At 33.7% G+C, this 18,575-nt stretch overlaps 1 protein-coding gene across 1 annotated transcript; it reads left to right on the top strand.

Moving 5' to 3' along the window:
- Positions 1 to 16,362: 16,362 nt before the first annotated feature.
- LOC149232454 (uncharacterized) lies at positions 16,363 to 17,259 on the top strand. The gene is made up of 3 exons (XM_089381920.1): positions 16,363 to 16,578; positions 16,669 to 16,906; positions 17,216 to 17,259. Exons 1-3 carry the CDS (start codon positions 16,363 to 16,365, stop codon positions 17,257 to 17,259), a joined length of 498 nt encoding a protein of 165 aa, XP_089238046.1.
- Positions 17,260 to 18,575: the final 1,316 nt, after the last annotated feature.

Genomic DNA, 18,575 nt, shown 5'->3' with positions numbered 1-18,575 from the left:
TTTTTTTCCTTATGCAAAGATTTAAATTATAATGAGAAGTAGGTAATGGAAAATATATTATTTACTAAGTATCAAATATTTTTAAAGATTTTAATTTTGAATGATTTTCTTGCAAAATTTAAGAATAAAAAATCACTATACCTATTTAAAAATCATGCACGAATATAGCAATAATATCTACAAATAATGACATAAAATATATGAGGCAGTTATCCATATTGAAATATTTACTTTTGCAATGTTAAATATTATAACTTGCATTGGTCAATGTTATGACAATGTTGTTTTATCAACATTTAATGAAATGATTGATTTTATTAATAATGTAAATGTGTGAGCTTGCTATGTTTTTAGTACATACAACAACAACCATTGAAGTTTCTAAATGTGATACTTATTCATCTGTGTGGTAGCACTTGAGAAAGTCAAAGCATTTTCGGCTTGTGGGAAAAGAAAAATATTATTTATATTTTTCAAATTTTAATTTATGGTCTAATCACGATGGTTATCTTGAGTTTTGATATCATTTTGATGGCTAGACAAGAAAACCATACAATAATATAATAGATAGAATTGTTACTCTGTAAATAAAATTAAGTCAATTAATTATTTGAAAATAAATCATTAAATAAACTCAAAATTATTAATAATTATGTTAATAGATGTTTATATTTTTTAATAGGATTTTTAGAATTATCAAAACTTATTAGGTGGATGGTGGAGATTTAAAATCCATAGAATAATGTAGAATATTATCAGTAGTATGCATAGATAAAAAAATTGAGATTTAACTCCAAAATAGATATGTTCTTTTTTCTATTTAAATTAAATTGATTAATTAAACAAAATTTTAATATAAAAATAAATAAATAAAAATAAAAATTATTTATTTAATATTATACATGAAGTAAATGAATAAATATTCATAATCCAAATATAATAATGTAAAATTATTAATATTAGGCAAATTGATAAATATTTATGATAAAAAAATAACTAAAGCAAAAACAATAACCAAATAATTGCTATAATAACCTTCCACAAAAAATAATAAAACACTAAAAAAATTTATTATAAATGACACACCATATTTATTTATTTAACTTAGCAATTTCATCTCCATCTCTATTCATTGACCGCCTCTAAGCTTTTCCAATTTATCACACTTGGGGATTCTACCCACATCTTCACTGCTGCTTCTTTCAAATTTGTCATCTTAAATTTCAATGTTGTTGTCATTATGTGAATTATTTTTGAAAGATAAATAATAATGTACAGGTGGATAAACTCCACCTACTGAACAGGTAGTTGCTCCAGCAACCCTTCCAACCCATAAAAGTCTAGAAATGGTAGAATTCTGTTATAGATGCTTGGTGCTTATCCACTCAATCTTCCAGCCAAATCTGTTATTTTAGGAAGGACCAAGAACCTATTAGTGCTTTTCCCTTCTAGAGCCGGCCATGAGTTGTTGTTTATATCAGATTATCTCAAATTATTCACCATTTGAAATGGTGCCTGGTTTTTGTCCCATGAAAAACAACAGCATGCTCCACTCTAATTTTGGGGAACAAGGAAGACTGAAATTCGTAGGGGATTGTATTACAATTTCAGGATGATTATAGTTGAAAAGATACATGGTGGTTCAGATAGGATCCAAATAAAAAATGGTAGAATAAATTGTGAATCCTACTCTCTGCCCCAAAAATAAATCATGTTCGATCCTCATATAACATTAATGCAAGAAGAATTAAGGAATTGGTGCTTATTGGCCAATACCAGGGAGAGAGCATATGGAAATCATTGAATACATAAATTAGGAAAGAATTACATATTCCAATCGTACCTTATAGATTGGGTGTGCAGAACTCATCTGCGCATGCCCGCATTCAATCTAGATTGTGATCAGGTTGCATGACAGTCATGGAGATAGGCAATAAACATAGAGCGCAGAACTTCAGAAATGAACACACAAAACTGAGAACACTTGCCAGCTTTGATTGCCAAGAAGGGTTTTTATACACAGCAAGGAAGCTTCTGGAGTTCGGTGGGGCAATGGCTTCTCCAGGAAGCTATCCATTTGTCAATGCATCCATCGAATCCTCCAAATTAGTCTAGTAGCTACATTAATGGCGGGTGGTTGGAATTAATATCTTCCAACAATCCCCCTTAATTCCAACCATATGACAAATATACTATAGCACAATATACAAGACACTGTAAACATACTCTTAATTGTCATGCTTGCTGGTCTAAGTCTCAGCTAGGCTTACAATATAATCTTGATTTTCTACAACACATAACTTACTTCTACAAAACTCAAATTTTGCCTTCCCAAGAGGCTTAGTGAATATGTCAGCTATATTCTCATTTGTATTACAGTACATTAGAGAAATTTCTTTTGATTGGACCTTTTCTCTTACAAAATGATGTTGTGTGTCTATATGTTTTGACCTTGCATGACATATAGGATTTTTCTCCAGTTTGATGGTGCTTTGATTGTCACATCTGATCATTGTAGGTTCTTGTGGACCTTCACCAACATCTTCAAGTATTCTTCTGAGCCATATAGCCTCACAAGTGCCACTACATAATGCTTTATAGTCTGCTTCAGTTGGTGACAAGGAAACTATTGCCTGTTTCTTACTACTCCATGATATAGCTCCTGATCCTATGTTGAAGACGTATCTAGTGGTGGATTTCCTATCATCTGGATTTCTAGCCAAGTCAGAATCAGAATGACCTATCAATTCAACATTACAAGCATTAGTATATTCAATACCAAAATTGATAGTTCCCTTTAAGTATCAAAGGACCATTTTTGTAGCTATCCAATGGCTTTCATGAGGTTTAGCCATGAATTGACTAAGTATTCTTACTGCATAAGCAATGTCTGGTCTGGTGGTAATGAGATAATTCAGACTTCCCACTAATTGTCGATACAATGTTCCATTCACCTCTTTTGTTCCATCATCACTTCTTAATTTGATAATTTGTTCCAATGGAGTACTCACTACTTTAAATTCATTCATATGAAATCTCTTTAGTACTTCATTTGTATATTTGCTTTGTGTGATTAAGGCTCTTCCATCATCTATCCATACTTCAAGACCTAGACAATAATGCATCTCACCAAGATACTTCATCTCAAATTCCTGTGATAACTTTATTTTTATATTTGTAATCAATTTATCAGCACTCCCTGTTATTATTAGATCATCAACATATATAGAAATTAATACTATATCCCCATTTTTGTCTGTCTTGACATACAAATTAGGATCATTTTTACTCTTTTTAAATCCTTGCTAAAAGAAGAATTTGTCGATTTTCTCATACCAATATCTGGGGGCCTGTTTTAGTCCATATAAGGCCTTTTTTAACTTGCATACAAGATGTTCTTGACCTTTCTTTACAAATCCTTCTGGTTGAACAAGATAAATCTCTTCTTTTAAGTCACCATATAGAAAAGTTGACCTTACATCTAATTGATGTAGCTTCCAATCATATTTAGTTGCCAATGCTATCATTATTCTGATTGTATTCATTTTTGTAACCGGAGCAATGGTATCTTCATAATCTATTCCTTCTTTTTGTGAATAACCTTTTGCAACCAATCTTGCCTTATACTTGTATATGCTACCATCTGCATTGAATTTTGTCTTGTACAACCATTTTGATCCTATAGGGACTTTATTTTCAAGTAATTCTATTAATTCCCAAGTTTCATTTTTCATTATAGAATCATATTCTTCTTTCATAGCTTCCATCCATTCTTTATGATTTTTGGCTTGTTCATAATTTAAGGGCTCAGAAACAGTCATTACATGAGACATTAAAGCATAATCTTTATACCTAATGGGGGCTTGAAGCTATCGTGTTGACCTTCTTAGAGGTTCATTACTTTGTGGAGTATCTTCTTCTTTTCTTCTCTGTGGAGTGCCTTCATTTCTTTGCGGACTTTGATTCCTTGATGTGTCTTTTGGAATGTCCATGTATTCTTGTTCTTGAGTTGATTCCACAACTTCTTCTTCCTCCTTAAAGCTTTAATAAGAAGACTACCATGTATTATGTTCACCTTCTTTCATTTGTTTATCTACATGCTCATGAAATATAACATCTCTACCTGCAAAGACCTTGTGAGTACTTGGATCATACATTTTATATGCTTTTTGATTAGTGCAATATCCAATAAAAATACATTTGATGGCTTTGGCATCTAACTTTCTTCTATCCTCTTTAGGAATATGAGCAAAGGCCTTGCATCCAAATATCCTTAAATGACTAACTTTAGGTTTAAAACCATAAAATGCTTCAAATGGTGTTTTGTGCTCAAGATACTTAGTAGGGCTTCTATTTTTAAGATATACAGTTGTATTAATGGCTTCAGCCCAAAAACTATTAGAAAGTCCTTTACTTTTTAACATACTTCGAGCACATTCAACTAATGTTCTATTCTTTCTTTCAGCTATTCCATTTTGTTGAGGTGTATGTGGTACTGTAAATTGTTGTATAATTCCATTTTGTTTACAATATTTGATAAAATCTCCTGAAGTGTACTCACCACCTTTATCTGATCAAAGAATTTTAATGCTCTTTCTTGTTTGCTTTTCAACCATACTCTTGAATTCTTTAAAGCATTCAAACATGTCACTTTTGTTTCTTATAAAGTATACCTAGGTGTATTTAGTGCTATCATCAATGAATATAAGAAAGTAATATGGTCCACCAAGTGACTTAGCTTGCATTGGACCACATACATCAGTATGCACTAGTTCAAGTATTTCACGTTTTCTTCTATTTTCATGCACAAGAAATTCTTCCCTACGTTGTTTTCCTAGTGCACAACCTTCACATTCAAAGTGTTCACCCTTTATAATTGGAAGACCTTCTACCATCAGTTTCTTTTGTAGTAACATTAGGTCATTATGATTTAAGTTTCCATACATTTGATGCCAAAGTTCTATAGTTGACATGCCTATTGATGCCAAAGCTTGATGCCCATTCTTCATTACATCCAACTTGTATAAACCTCCAACTCTAATTACTTTTGCAACAACCTTGTAGTTGTCCTGTACATCCTTTACCAAACAATGTGATTTCACAAATTCAACTTTTAAATGTTGATCTGTGATAGTAGAGAATGAAATTAAGTTCTTCTTTAATCCTGGAACATACACCACATTTTGAATTTGTTTTTCTTGTCCATTAGGCATCATAACACTTATATTACCATATCCTTTAATTTCATGTGATCTATTATCTCCTAAATAGATGTATCCACCATTATTGATTTCATGATAAATATCAAACCAATCTCTTTTGCATGACATATGGATTGATGCACCAAAATCTATAAACCAAGCATTATCATCATCAGTTTTTGCTGATAAAGCAGCATTGGACACAAACAATTTAAGATTGCTAACATCTTGACTAATTGCTTCATCTCTATCAACATAATTTCCTGAATGCCTACTTTGTTTAAATTGTTCAGACCTCCTTTTTATGCATTTCTTAGCAAAATGACCAGGTTTTCCACAATAATAACACACATCATCTCTACTTGATTTGGCATTTGTCCTTGGTAAAGGAGTACCTTGAAATGATTTTACCTGTGGCTTTTTGCCTTTATTTTTCTCCCACTGTTTGCCTTTGAAGGACTTCTTCCTTTTGGCCATCAATGCCAAATCTGAATTGGGAGATTTTTGTTTAAGGCTTCTTCTCCACTCCTCTTCCTACATAAGTATACCTGCCAACTCATCAAAAGTAGGAGCCATCTCTCTAGCTGAAAGACCAGTTATAAACATTTGATATTCATCAAGCATTCCACTTAATGTCATAGTAACCAAGTCTGTACTAGATATTGATTCACCAATGTCACCTAATTTATCCTTTAGATCTTTAATTCTAGAAATGAAATCACTAACACTTTCATCTTCTTCCATCTTAATTGAAAGAAGCTTACTCTTTAAATACAATATTCGATTTGTAGTCTTTGTCTCATACAAATTTTTGAGAGTGCCCCATGTCTCCTTGGATGTTTTGCATTCTCTAATGTGTGGAATAATGTTGTCCTTAACCATCATCCACAAAAGCACCTTTGCTTTGTTTACTCGTCGCTCCCAATCTTGAATTGCAGCATCTGTGGCTTGAGGGGACACTAGCTTAACTTCATCTCCAGACACAATCGCCCACGTATTGTTGCCTTCCATCAAAGTCTGCAACTTAAACTTCCAATTTGCATAATTTTCACCATCTAACTTGTTAGAGTCAGATAAATAAGATTCTGCCAATATATTAGCCACTGTCAATAAGCTTCTAAATCCTTAAGTAAAAAAAACATTATCCAATATATGGCTACCCAATTTTTTCCTTTTTTTAAGGAAACTTTTATAACTTCTATTCCTTAAACCTTGAAAAAAAACTTATATTCTCAACGAACTGAATTGATAAAGATTTTACGATCACAATGCTTGCTGTGCTAAGCAAAAAAAAATTCACTGTAAATATTTCAAACCCTAGATGTTAAACCCCGAGTTTACATCTTAATAACATGCAATATAATGATCGCACCGGTCTTCATCCACTCATACAATTCAGGCATACACAGTCAGTCAAAAAGCTCCTTCAAGTTAAATCTAAACTAAAATAAGATCATTGTTTTTGATGATTTCACTAACAGATTAAGCATCGTGCATGAAATAAAAGAAAATCTGTAAATCATTGCACGGACCCACAGAAAGGGTAGAAATTGAATTTCCGTTCCAACAAGCAGGAACAAGACCAGCAGTGCAGTTCTCCAGCAAGGGAATTGCTCTCTACTCAGCGAATAGCTATACACTTCTCCCAAATCAATTTACACTATCGCCTCAGCAAACTGCTTTCTTCACAATGCACCAGCACAAACTTATGCACGGCTACTCTCCACACTTCTGCTGCACCACAACTCGTTCTTCTTACATCTCTAGCCTCTGTGGAATGCACCCTTCTCAGAAGAACCTTGCAGCACTCTACCTCACCTCGCTCCAATACCAAAACAGAGAGCGCAGAACTTCAGAAATGAACACACAAAACTGAGAACACTTGCCTATTTTGATTGCCAAGAAGAGTTTTTATACACAGCAAGGAAGCTTCTAGAGTTCAGTGGGGTGGTGGCTTCTCCAGAAAGCTATCCATTTGTCAATGCATCCGTCGAATCCTCCAAATCAGTCTAGTAGCTGCATTAATGTTGGATGTTTGGAATTAATATCTTCCAACAGCGATTCCTCCAACATTTCAATGCCCAGATCCCCGAATTCGACTATTAATTTCTTAGTGGTTTCATTTTATTTTGATTTTTCAGCATGTTGCCCAGTGCCTTTGCCTTCATCAAATTCTTTCCTAGAGATGGAGATATCATTAAATGTGGAATCAGAAGGCTATTGACTGCATCCAAGTGCCACTTCAACAAATTAAATATGTTCTTATACTTACTATTTCGCAGCACGGATTCTTGCACTACTTCAAGAGGAAAATTGAGCATAGCTCGCGAGCTTCTCATGGCGAAGGCTGCTGATCATAAGCCATGGCCACCTCCTCTCTCATGTCAAAAGTCCCAAGTAAAACACGAGCGCCATGCCTATTTGAATCTCTGATCTCTGCAGCATATTTCCCCATGGCCTTTTCCTCACCCCTATGTAATGATTCTCCATTGTTAATGATTTCCCTTTCTCCTCCTATGCACCTGCTAATGTCTCTACTGCAGCCTCCTTTTCCTCGCTCGCATGATTCATGGACTCCCAACCTTCGGTCATCGCTTCATGCAAAACTCCATACAAAACCATCTCCTTAGAATCATTTTCATCGAAAGGGAATTCACGCAACATAGAAGCATAAGGATATAGCATTTCTTCAAATTTCCCACAATACGGGGAAACACAAGTACTAACAAGTCAGTACAGTGATGTGTGGTTTGACAGTAAGTTTACTTGGGCGAAGCTTGGGAGACTGCAGTTCAAATCTCATTGAGTACACTGGCTTGTTGTCGTGATCGCAAAAGGGGAAGATTCCCCAATCTTGTTTTGCATGTAGTTGGATGTAAACCTAGTGTTATAGAGGCAGCTACGAGCATTGATCCTGGGTCTCCCATAGATTAGGACTGGCAGTTGGATGTACTGCTAGTGTTATAGAGGCAGCTATGAGGATTGACCCTGGGTGTCCCATAGATTAGGACTGGCAGTTACAGATTCCCCATGTGGTTACAAAAAAAAACAAGCCAGTTGTAAAATGTGGGTCATATGGGTACAGATGTCAGCCATAAAATCTAAAGTCATATGGTAGACAAATGTCACACTTAAACAGAAAAGGTAGGCACAAATCCTAGGTGAACTAATTCAAAAGAAAAACCTATCCGCCCAATTATAACACTTTGATGTACTCCTGGTGTTATAGAGGCAGCTACGAGGATTGATCCTGGGTCTCCCATAGATTAGGACCGGTAGTTACCGATTCCCCATGTGGTTAAGAAAAAAAAAACAAGCCATTTGTAAAATGTGGGTCATATGTGCACAAATGTCAGCCATAAAATCTAAGGTCATATGGTAAACAAATGTCACACTTAAATAGATAAGATATGCACAAATCCCAAGTAAACTGATTCAAAAGAAAAACCTATCCGCCTAATCATAACACTTTCAGCTTCTACTCTAGCTTATCTATATTACATAGATTTGATGAGAAAAAACCCTGCGCTCCAATAAAAATTAAATTATTTAATAAATATACGAAAATAAAATTAATGGGTGATACTTATGTTATACAATTGTCATTTATCAAAGATTAAAGGCTATTTTACATTTCTATTTTTCAAATTATGTTCCATTACACCTTCGTCGCCAGAGCGTTTATGACGGCGGTCGGATAGCTGTAATAGTGTTGTATGGTGAAGCCAGAACGTGTGGCGAAAACTCTCGGGATCGATTTCAGAGAAGAGAGTGGAGGGTTTTGTACAAGATTTTAAAAATTTGGAAAAAACTTAAGATTTTATGATGTAAAAATCTTTACATAAATTATTAAAATTTGAACTTAAAGTTTGCTATTTTATCGATTTCAAACGATTCTTACTTCATTTTAAATTGAAATAATTAGTATTTTTATAATTTCATCCTTAGTAAGGTTTAAATTTAAATAATTAGAATATCTTCATATTATTTTATTTTATATTTGGAGAAAAATAAATTATAATATATTTGTTATATGTTTAGAAGGTTTTTTCATGTATTTTTTGGTTTAATTTGTTTAAAATTTGGTATAGATTTGTTAGAAGCCTAAATTTAAGTGGTGGAATTTTCACAATTTAAATTTTCAAGATGTTATAGTCAAAAATCAATTTTAAACAATGAAAATCAAAATTTAACCAATTTTTTTCACTAAATCCAAAAACTCTAAAAAAAGAAAAAAGAAAAAAACACACCAAAAATAAACAATTAAAAATCAAAACTATGCAGTAAATTTTTTGTTTTGAAAGTTGTTTTCTTGTTTTGAAAGTTATGAAGATTCGGGTTATATTTTGAAAAATTCTGGCAGGGATTTTTGTAAATTTAAGTTAAAACAGTTAATTTTTTAGATTTTGGGTGCTCTAGAAGTTTTTGATGATGCTGAATTTATTTCCACTATCAAGAACATAATTTAAACACTACTGGTACAATATTTTTTGAAACTTTTTTCCCTGGATTTTGATCATCCGGATAATTCCTCCATTCCTCCACCTCCATATATGACTCCTTTCTTATTTTTCATTGAAATAGCTAAAACAGGTATTAAGATTATCAAAACTGTCAAATTCAATAGAATCTTTAGTTTTGAAATTTCAGAAAATTGAAAATATTTCCATTGAAATTTATTATTTTTCTATTTTATCAGATTTTAAATTTTAGTACATATATTTGTAATGGAATAAAAAAGTACATTAAAAATATAATAAAATTTATTATTTTAATTTAAAATTATAATTACATATTTTATGCAAATTTTTCTTATTTTATAAAATAAAATAAATTAATAAAGCGTAATAAAAAATTATTTATTAAAAAGCACAAATTCCAAATAAAATATTTTTATTGTTCTTTATTTTATAAAAATAAATTAATAAAGCGCAATAAAAATTTGCTTATTAAAAAAATCAAATTCCAAATAAAATATTTTTATTTACTTGTTTGAAGTGATTTAATTATAAAATTTTCAATTTAAAACCCTAAACACGTAAGTGGTGGATGTCACGTGTGCCCCGAAAATAAATTATTTTATGATAAATTAAGCACAATTCTGACAACTCAAAGATCATTTTTCTATTAAATATTAAAACTCTATATAACTTTCGTGGAGAAAAAAAAGAAGGTTTGTTTCATAAATTTTAAATTAATATATCTTTTTAATTTAAATTTTTAAAAAATATAGTTATAAAGTGTCGGGAGCAATGCTCAAAATTGAACCCTTTCTAGCCCTTTTTTTTTTGGCTCTTACCCTTCCTGGAAGGGCTAAAAAATATTTACACTTTGAACAAAATTTAAAATACCAAAGTCACTCGTCAATTAAAAAGGTTACATTAAATTTTTATATTTCAAAAGAAGGGAAATATTTTTAATAATCTGTAAATACTTTTTTAAGTTTACGAGTAGTGATAGTTTCATAGAAGAGACCAGTCAAAGTCCAAATGACCTCATACAATTTAATAGTTATGTCATGATTTGGGGACGTTTCCCTGAGGCCCCCAACTTATGCCAACATGATGCAACTTGCAACAATAAGACATGCAACAGTCATGGTACTAGTACACCTAGCACAGGGCAACAGAGCATATTGAATAACCATTCAACAACTATGCACGTGCTCTCGCTCCTTCGTGATTATCCTTGACTGCTCTTTCCCTACATCCATTTTTTCCATTTTCATTTGAATTGCAACCCATCATCCATAGAAGGAAATTTATCATTTGACACTAGAGTATAAGGTATTTTTCATTATCCTCCTCATATCTTCATTGACATTTGGTTTTTCATTCTATGGATTCTTTAATGCAACACTCCTTGAAGTAATGGCAACCTTCATGGTCACACAATGTATCCTAATCCACACCCCAAGAAATCAACATTGTGGCTAGATACCCTAAATGCAACTACTTGCCATCCTTCCATTCCAGGCATGGGTGGGTGGTTGAGTTTTTTCCTACATTGTTAATGGTGCAAATTTTTATTGTCATAATTATATGAATCTACCAACTATGAAAAGAATATCTAGCTTATATAGAGAGTATTGGACTTCACAACTATAATGTACTCATTCAAAATCTCACTTATTTTGCTTCATTGCTTAAATCCATATAGATTTCTTGTTCAAGTACCATTTGTCATGAAGTGTTTGTTCTCTATCATAAAGCTACAAGTTTCCTTGAATGGTACAAATCATAATTCAACAAATCAATGAATAACCTATCAAGAAATCTATAGTCAAATCCTATGGAATCTTGCTAAGGTTGAATTTCTTCTATCTCAATCTTGCTAAGGGATTTTTTATTTATGTATTTACTTATTATATTTTTATTTATTTATTTAATAGTTTAAATCTTGAAAAATGTCTCCTATTGGTTTAGGATAAAATGCAATTGTCAATTGTTGAATCATTTTGGTCTTACATGACATTCCAATCAACCATGTAATATTCAAAATGAAGTTGATGCTCATCTACATGAAAATGATGAATCAAATAGTGTAGAGTTTGTTGAAATAGAAAACCCGTCAAAGAAACACAAAATAGTAGTGAAATCTAAATGGAATACAAGGTTTCCATGGGCTTATGTTTTAAATCATTTAATGGTAATGAAAGGATAATATGTTATTGATGTGTTAAATTTAAAAGTGAGACTCCATATTCAAAAGAGGGAACTACCACTCTTTATGTTAGTGGTATAAGTGGCCATGAAAAATCAAAAGCTCAATTTTTGTTTTACAACTTTTGGAGGGAAAAAGTGATTGAAGTAATATTCCAATCACTAAACATGTAGAACTAATGGTAAACGTGGGGAAGGAGAAAATGATATCAATGACTGAAAACAAGTATTTTTTTGCTATACATGATTTATCTTTAGAAATGTATAGGTCAAGGTCAATATGTGACTTGAATTGGTATAAATGCATTCCACATGTACTTCTAACAGATGAATTTTCTACATACACAAATACCAAACCAAGAAAATATTTTCTTCAAGTTGCTAAAGAGGCATATTGGAACAATCTAAAAGAGAAGATTTTACATAGGCTATTTTACTCAATTTCAGTTGATGAAAGCACAAATAAAATTATGGAACACCAATTGATTGTTTATATTACATATTTGACAATTGGAGGAAGAGGTCAATTTTAACAAAGTTTATATGTTTACTTCAAATAAAGGATGGAACAGCTCAATGTATGTATGATCTAGTGAGAACTCTTTTAGCATAAATGGATTTATATTTGATGAAGTTTGTTGGTTTTGGTTCAGATGGTGCATCTTCCATGAGGGGTATTCATGAAGGTTTATCTCCTAAGCTTTGTATGCTCCTGATTTATTAATTATCCATTGCATAGCTCACAGGGGATCGTTAACAAGTAATGAGGCTTCACCTCATTTTCCAGAGTTGCAATATATTAGCAAATTTGAAACAAAGTGTATTCATGGCTTGGAAAATCAACTAAAGGACATGGAAAATTGAGAGAGATAATGTATATATTTCAAATAACTAAGTTAGTGGTCTTACAAACTCATCAAGTTAAGCAGATCTCAAGAGGAAAGGTCATGGAAAGACTTGTTAAACTCATGCATTATTTCTTAGGATTCGGAGTTAGGGGAGAAAAAAATGTATGAGTTGGAAACAATATTTCAAGTGAAAGTTTGCATCCATATACTTGTAGACATGCTCGCTGAATTAAATAGGTTGAATCAAAAGTTCGAAGAGGATCATGTTGATAATACGTATATTGACACTACTTTAGATGTTTCTATTAACATGCTTCATAAACGATTTTTGGAAAGCATTTTTGGTGTAGATGCAGTGCATATGTCTTCTTTTTTGGTTAAAGCATAAAGAGGAACCCTTGAATTTGTAGATAGCATAGGTATGGTACTTTTACATCCATTGAGGTTCGAACGTTTTCCAAAGATGAAAATATTTGGGGCTACTATATGATTGTATTTTTTTGGGAAAATGTTTTATTGTAAAGTTAATTAAATCTTTAGATAGGAGATTCATAGATTTACATGTATTTAATGTGGCTAATTTTTTCACTTCTCAACATTATTATGAAGAAGTGAATGACATAGACTAACCAACAAAAAGATAGTTGAAATGTTTATGTGAAAACGTTTAGCGTGAGGGAATCATCTATTGCGGATATTGCTAGATGTTTGGGTGAAATGAATGAATTTATTTGTGCTATTTGTAAATCATACCCTAAAAAGAATATGTATGGCATGAGACCTATGTGGATATGAACATGAATGGTTTGAAGACTTTCCATATTTGTTGCAATTATGGCAAGCTATCCTTGTTATCCCAACAACCACATCAGTCTGTGAAAGAGGCTTCTGAAAATTAAACGGGACAAAAAATGATGATAGATAAAGACTTTCATTGGAGACACTAGATATGTTAATGTTTATATCTCTAAGTGCACATCATGCTCTAAATGAGGTAGATTGGAATGCTACTTATGATGTATGGAAATAAATGAAAACTAGAAATCCATTTCTATTGGGAAAATATATTTATATTTTCAATTATGTAAGTCCAAATACTTTCGAAGATCATCAAATGAATATAAGAAACATATGTTTACCTTTTTTTAATTGAATTTGAGAAAAATTTTTGTTTATTTACTAGTTATATTGAGATTTTATAGTGTTTTATTGAAGCTATTCTTTAAATTTTAAAGATTTTGAAGATTTAGAATTGCACTATTTCATTATGGATTTTTTTGAGGGGTTTATTTAATATATACTTTTCAGTAGAAGTGATTTTTTTTTTATAACCTTTCATCCTTGAAGGGTCAGACGAATATATGCCCTTCCAAATGGAATTAAGAGCAGACCTTCAAATTTGATCACTGGTTAGGAGAACTCTGGGGATGGACTCCCGAGAAGAGAGTGGAGGGTTTTATTGGAATTTTAAAATTTGGATGAAAAATAGAAAGGTGGTGAATGTTTCATACAACTGGCACAACACGAACTTTGTGGATTTCGTGTCACTATTGGACATTGTGATGCATGATGCAGGAGCATCCAACTGAAAAGGCGACAGCTGGAAATGGTTTTTTAATTTTGCTGGATAGGAAGGAAAACATTTCAAATTTTGTTTTATTCTTGTTTTACTTAAGTTAAGGATGATACAACCATTGTCCTTTAAAAATTAAGCAAGCAAGTAAAATAGGATTAGTTAAGAGTATGTTTAAAGAAACTGTTAGATAACTAAAAGGTAACTGAGGAACAGTTCCTCAACTATAAGAGACTGCTAGTAAGGCATTAAAAGAAAAAACCAGATCCTCATGAAGAGGAGGCTTCCATCCAGAGAGAAGAAAGGACATAGAAATTGAAATCACAATTTTTCTTGAATATATATGAAAGCAAATGAATCTAGAACCTATCATTAAGAAAGGAAGACAATTTCATCTTTTTCCTGTGCAGTAATGTTTCAGATATTGTTTTAAAGCAAAATAGTGAAATATTTCATTAAGAGGCCAAATGACATCGACAAAAATCTCATGCTTGAAGGCATCTCAGACCAGGAACCAGACAAAGGCAAAGCCAACAAATATAATCACATCCTTTCTCAACAAAAACCCGAGTACATTTACATTCAATATGTAAGCACACCTCTGTATTTGTTACATTTCCAAATTTAATAGTTCATTATACATTTATATAACAAAAATAGTAGAGGGTTCTAAAACCCACGAACACTAAAAAGCAATGGTTTCCAGGCCAAGACTAGTCAAACAGCGAGGGTGTGAAACCCACAAAACCATACAAACATACGGAGAAAGCGAAACCCCAAGGGTTATGCCCAACTATGGATAGCGCAAGTAAAACAAAAAATCCCACAATATAATCACGGAGGGATCCTACCCTGTTTTTTCCCCAAGCTTGTGAAGACTCCCAAGGACAAGGTCGTGGAGTAGCATTCTCCAGGCACAACCTCCACACCACCACAAAAACAAGACAGGTAGTCAAGAAACTAGAAGGGCAAACAAAACAAAGTGATAGAGAGTAAATAAAAGAAGGGAGGAACAGGGGTTTACTTAGAAAGGCCTGACTCCGAGTCAGAGAACGAGAACCAAGTCTCTCACCAGAGGGTTTCTCTCAATAGGAATGCCGTAGGAAAGTTTACTTGCTCACCAAGGAGCCAGAGGGTTAGAATCACAAAAATAAGATCCGGGAATGAAACTGGAACAAAAAATTACCTGAAGTAGTGTTTACTAAGCCACCCACTACAGTAGCAAGGAAAGAACCTATGGTTACACAGAGTGAGATCAACACCAGAACCAACATCGAAAATCACCATGAGCAGAGTAGAGGCAAAGTATGAAACAGGTTACAAAGAAAAAAATGAAACAACTTGCAGATTGAAAGTCGACTTGAAACCTCTGAGAACCAGCAAACAAACCACCATAAGAAACAAGCGAAGGCATAGTGCACACACAAAGCCGAACCAGACCAACAACGGATGGAAGAATGGACTCCTAGTTTCCCTCATCTAGTTTGAAATGATTGCATTTGCGAAACCAAGGGCAGTACAAAGGGAAGGCTGAAACAATTAAGTGCATTACAACCTCACACCAAAAACCCTGTTTTGCTTATTCGAAAAGTCTACAAAATTAAACGGTCATTGATATGTGTCCCTCCTCGAGATTGCCACCAATTTTTGGTATCATAACAGAATTAGTTCCCTTCTCTCAGTAAAGATGGAGGCGGGAAGAAGAGGTTGAGGTAGAGCCATCAGAAGAGTAGCATATGAAGGGCTACGAGAAGAGATTAGGACCTTAACTACACGTTTAGCAGCATTGGAAGTAGGAAGGCGCAGAGATCCAGAAGGTGGGGATGACAGTGAGGAGGAAAACGCAGCCATGATGGATGGGTCAGATGAAGAGGGACCAGAGATTAAACTATTGAGATCAGTTTTGCTGGCTAGTAGCAAGCCAACATCGAATCTTTCTAATTATGATGACAGTTCGTCCACAGAGGCATTGCTGGACTGGATAAGTGAGCTAGATAAAGGTCACCAAACGCTGGTCGATGAGCAATGAAGTAGGGTTTCATATTTTCAAGTACAAGGACAAGGTGACTTGCGATATCATGCCGATGGAGGTGTGCCATATTCTACTGGGTAGACCATGGCTTTATGATAGGAAAGTCATCCATGACATGGAAACAAATTGTGACAAGTTTATTAAAGATAGGATAAAGCATAAGTTAGTGCCCATAAAGGAAGAGGATGCTACAAAAACCAGTGGAACAAAAGCATTACTGTTAGGTGGAAAAGAGTTTTTACAATGGATGGAGGATGATGAGGTGAAATATGCAGTTGTGCAAAGGCCAAAACCATTATTGATCCATAATGAAATTATTGACTTACCTAAAGAGATATAAGACATGCTGCAGGAATTTAGTGATATTGTGGTTGATGATTTACTAGACAAATTACCACCAAAGCAGAGCATTAGTCACCATATTGATTTCATTCCAGGAGCCAGATTTCCAAACAAAGCTGCTTACTGGATGAGTCTGAAGGACAATGAAGAAATCAGGAGGGAGGTGCAGGAGTTGTTGGATAAAGGACTGATTCGGGAAAGTCTAAGCCGTTGTGCGGTTCCGACTGTTTTAGCTCCCAAGAAAGGAGGTGAGTGGTGGATGTGCATTGATTCCTGGGAAATTAACAAGATCACCATCAGGTACATGTTCCCTTTACCTCGGATGGATGATATGATGGATTGTTTGAGTGGACCAGCATACTTTTCAAAGATAGACTTGAAAAGTGGCTACCACCAAAACAGGATTCGAGAAGGTGACGAGTGGAAGACAGCTTTCAAGACTAATGAAGGCTTATATGAATGGTTGGTTATGCCATTTGGATGCCCTAGCCCGTTCATGTGTTTGATGAACAAGATGCTGAAAGAATTCATTGGTAAATTTGTGATTATATATCTAGATGATATACTTATATTCAACAAGATGAAGGAAGAGCATTTTTGACATGTGAGGTATGTATTGGAAAAATTGCAGCAAAATAGATTACTGATAAATTTGAAGAAATGTTCTTTTTCCAAGACAGAATTCATTTATTTGGGATTTGTGATTTCCAGGAATGAACTAAAAATGGATCTGGAAAAGGTTGCAGCCATAGTTAGTTGGCCGTCTCCGAAGAGTTTGTTTGAGGTACGAAGTTTTCATGGATTGTCGAGTTTTTATAGAAAGTTTATTAAAAAATTTAGTGGGATTTGTGCACCCATGGTGGAGACCATTAAGAAGGAAAATCATCCTTTTCATTGGATAGAATCGGCTGAGAAGAGTTTTGAGCTTCTCAAAAGGAAGATCACTCAAAAACAAATTTTAAGATTACCAGACTTTAACAAACTTTTTCAAGTTTGTTGTGATGCTAGTGGGACAGCCATTGGTGTAGTACTCAGCCAAGAAGACAAGCCAATAGCATACTTCAGTGAGAAATTAAATGAAAGTAGGCAGAAGTACACATCTTATGACAAAGAATTTTATGCAGTGGTCCAAGCGCTAAAGCATTGGAGACATTATCTACTGGCCAATGAATTTGTCTTATTTTTAAACAATTCTGCATTATAGTATATTATGCAATAGCATAAGCTGAACCATAAACATGCAAAGTGGGTGGAGTACCTGTAGAGTTTTACATTTGTGTTGAAACACATCAGCAGTCAAGCCAACAAAGCGGTAGATGCATTAAGCAGGACAAATTTGATCCTACAGGAAAGTACGATACAAGTATTAGGATTCAAACATCTTAAGGACTTGTATGAAATAGGTGCAAATTTTAAAGAAGCCTATGAAGCTTGCTAAAATCCATTGTTGAGAGATAACATTTCATGGCTAGACTATAATATGTAGGAAGGGTTGTTGTTCAAAGGAGGGCAGTTGTGTATCCCGGAGTGTTCTATGAGAGAACTTAATCTAGGAAAATCATAATGGAGGTTTAGCCGGGCATTTTCGCATACACAAGACCTTGGATCAGTTGAGCCACTTTTACTATTTGCTAAAGATGAGTAGAGATGTACAAAGGTTTGTGACTAGATGCAAAGTGTGTCAACTTGCAAAGGGACACAGCTAGAACACAGTGTTGTATATGCCGTTACCTATTCCGAACTGACCATGGGACTCAGTCAGTTTAGACTTTGTCTTAAGTCTGCTGAAGACATAATGGGAATTCGACTCCATCATGGTGGTGGTGGATCGTTTCACCAAAATGGCACATTTCATTCCATGCAGGAAAGCAAGTGATGCCACACATGTAGCACACTTTTTTTTCACAGAGATAGTTA

Source organism: Pinus tabuliformis, chromosome J, assembly GCF_031772625.1.
Source record: "Pinus tabuliformis cultivar Carrire ecotype Pingquan chromosome J, CPIR1, whole genome shotgun sequence".
NCBI lineage: Eukaryota > Viridiplantae > Streptophyta > Pinopsida > Pinales > Pinaceae > Pinus > Pinus tabuliformis.
The sequence above is the reverse complement of the archived record's forward strand: the minus strand, read 5'-3'. Positions and strand labels throughout refer to the sequence as shown.

Coding starts and splice junctions, on each gene's coding strand:
- LOC149232454 (XM_089381920.1), top strand. CDS start 16,363: ATGCCGATGGAGGTGTGCCATATTCTACTGGGTAGACCATGGCTTTAT. Junction 16,579..16,668: donor AATGGATGGAGGATGATGAG/GTGAAATATGCA, acceptor GACATGCTGCAG/GAATTTAGTGATATTGTGGT. Junction 16,907..17,215: donor TTTAGCTCCCAAGAAAGGAG/GTGAGTGGTGGA, acceptor TTATATATCTAG/ATGATATACTTATATTCAAC.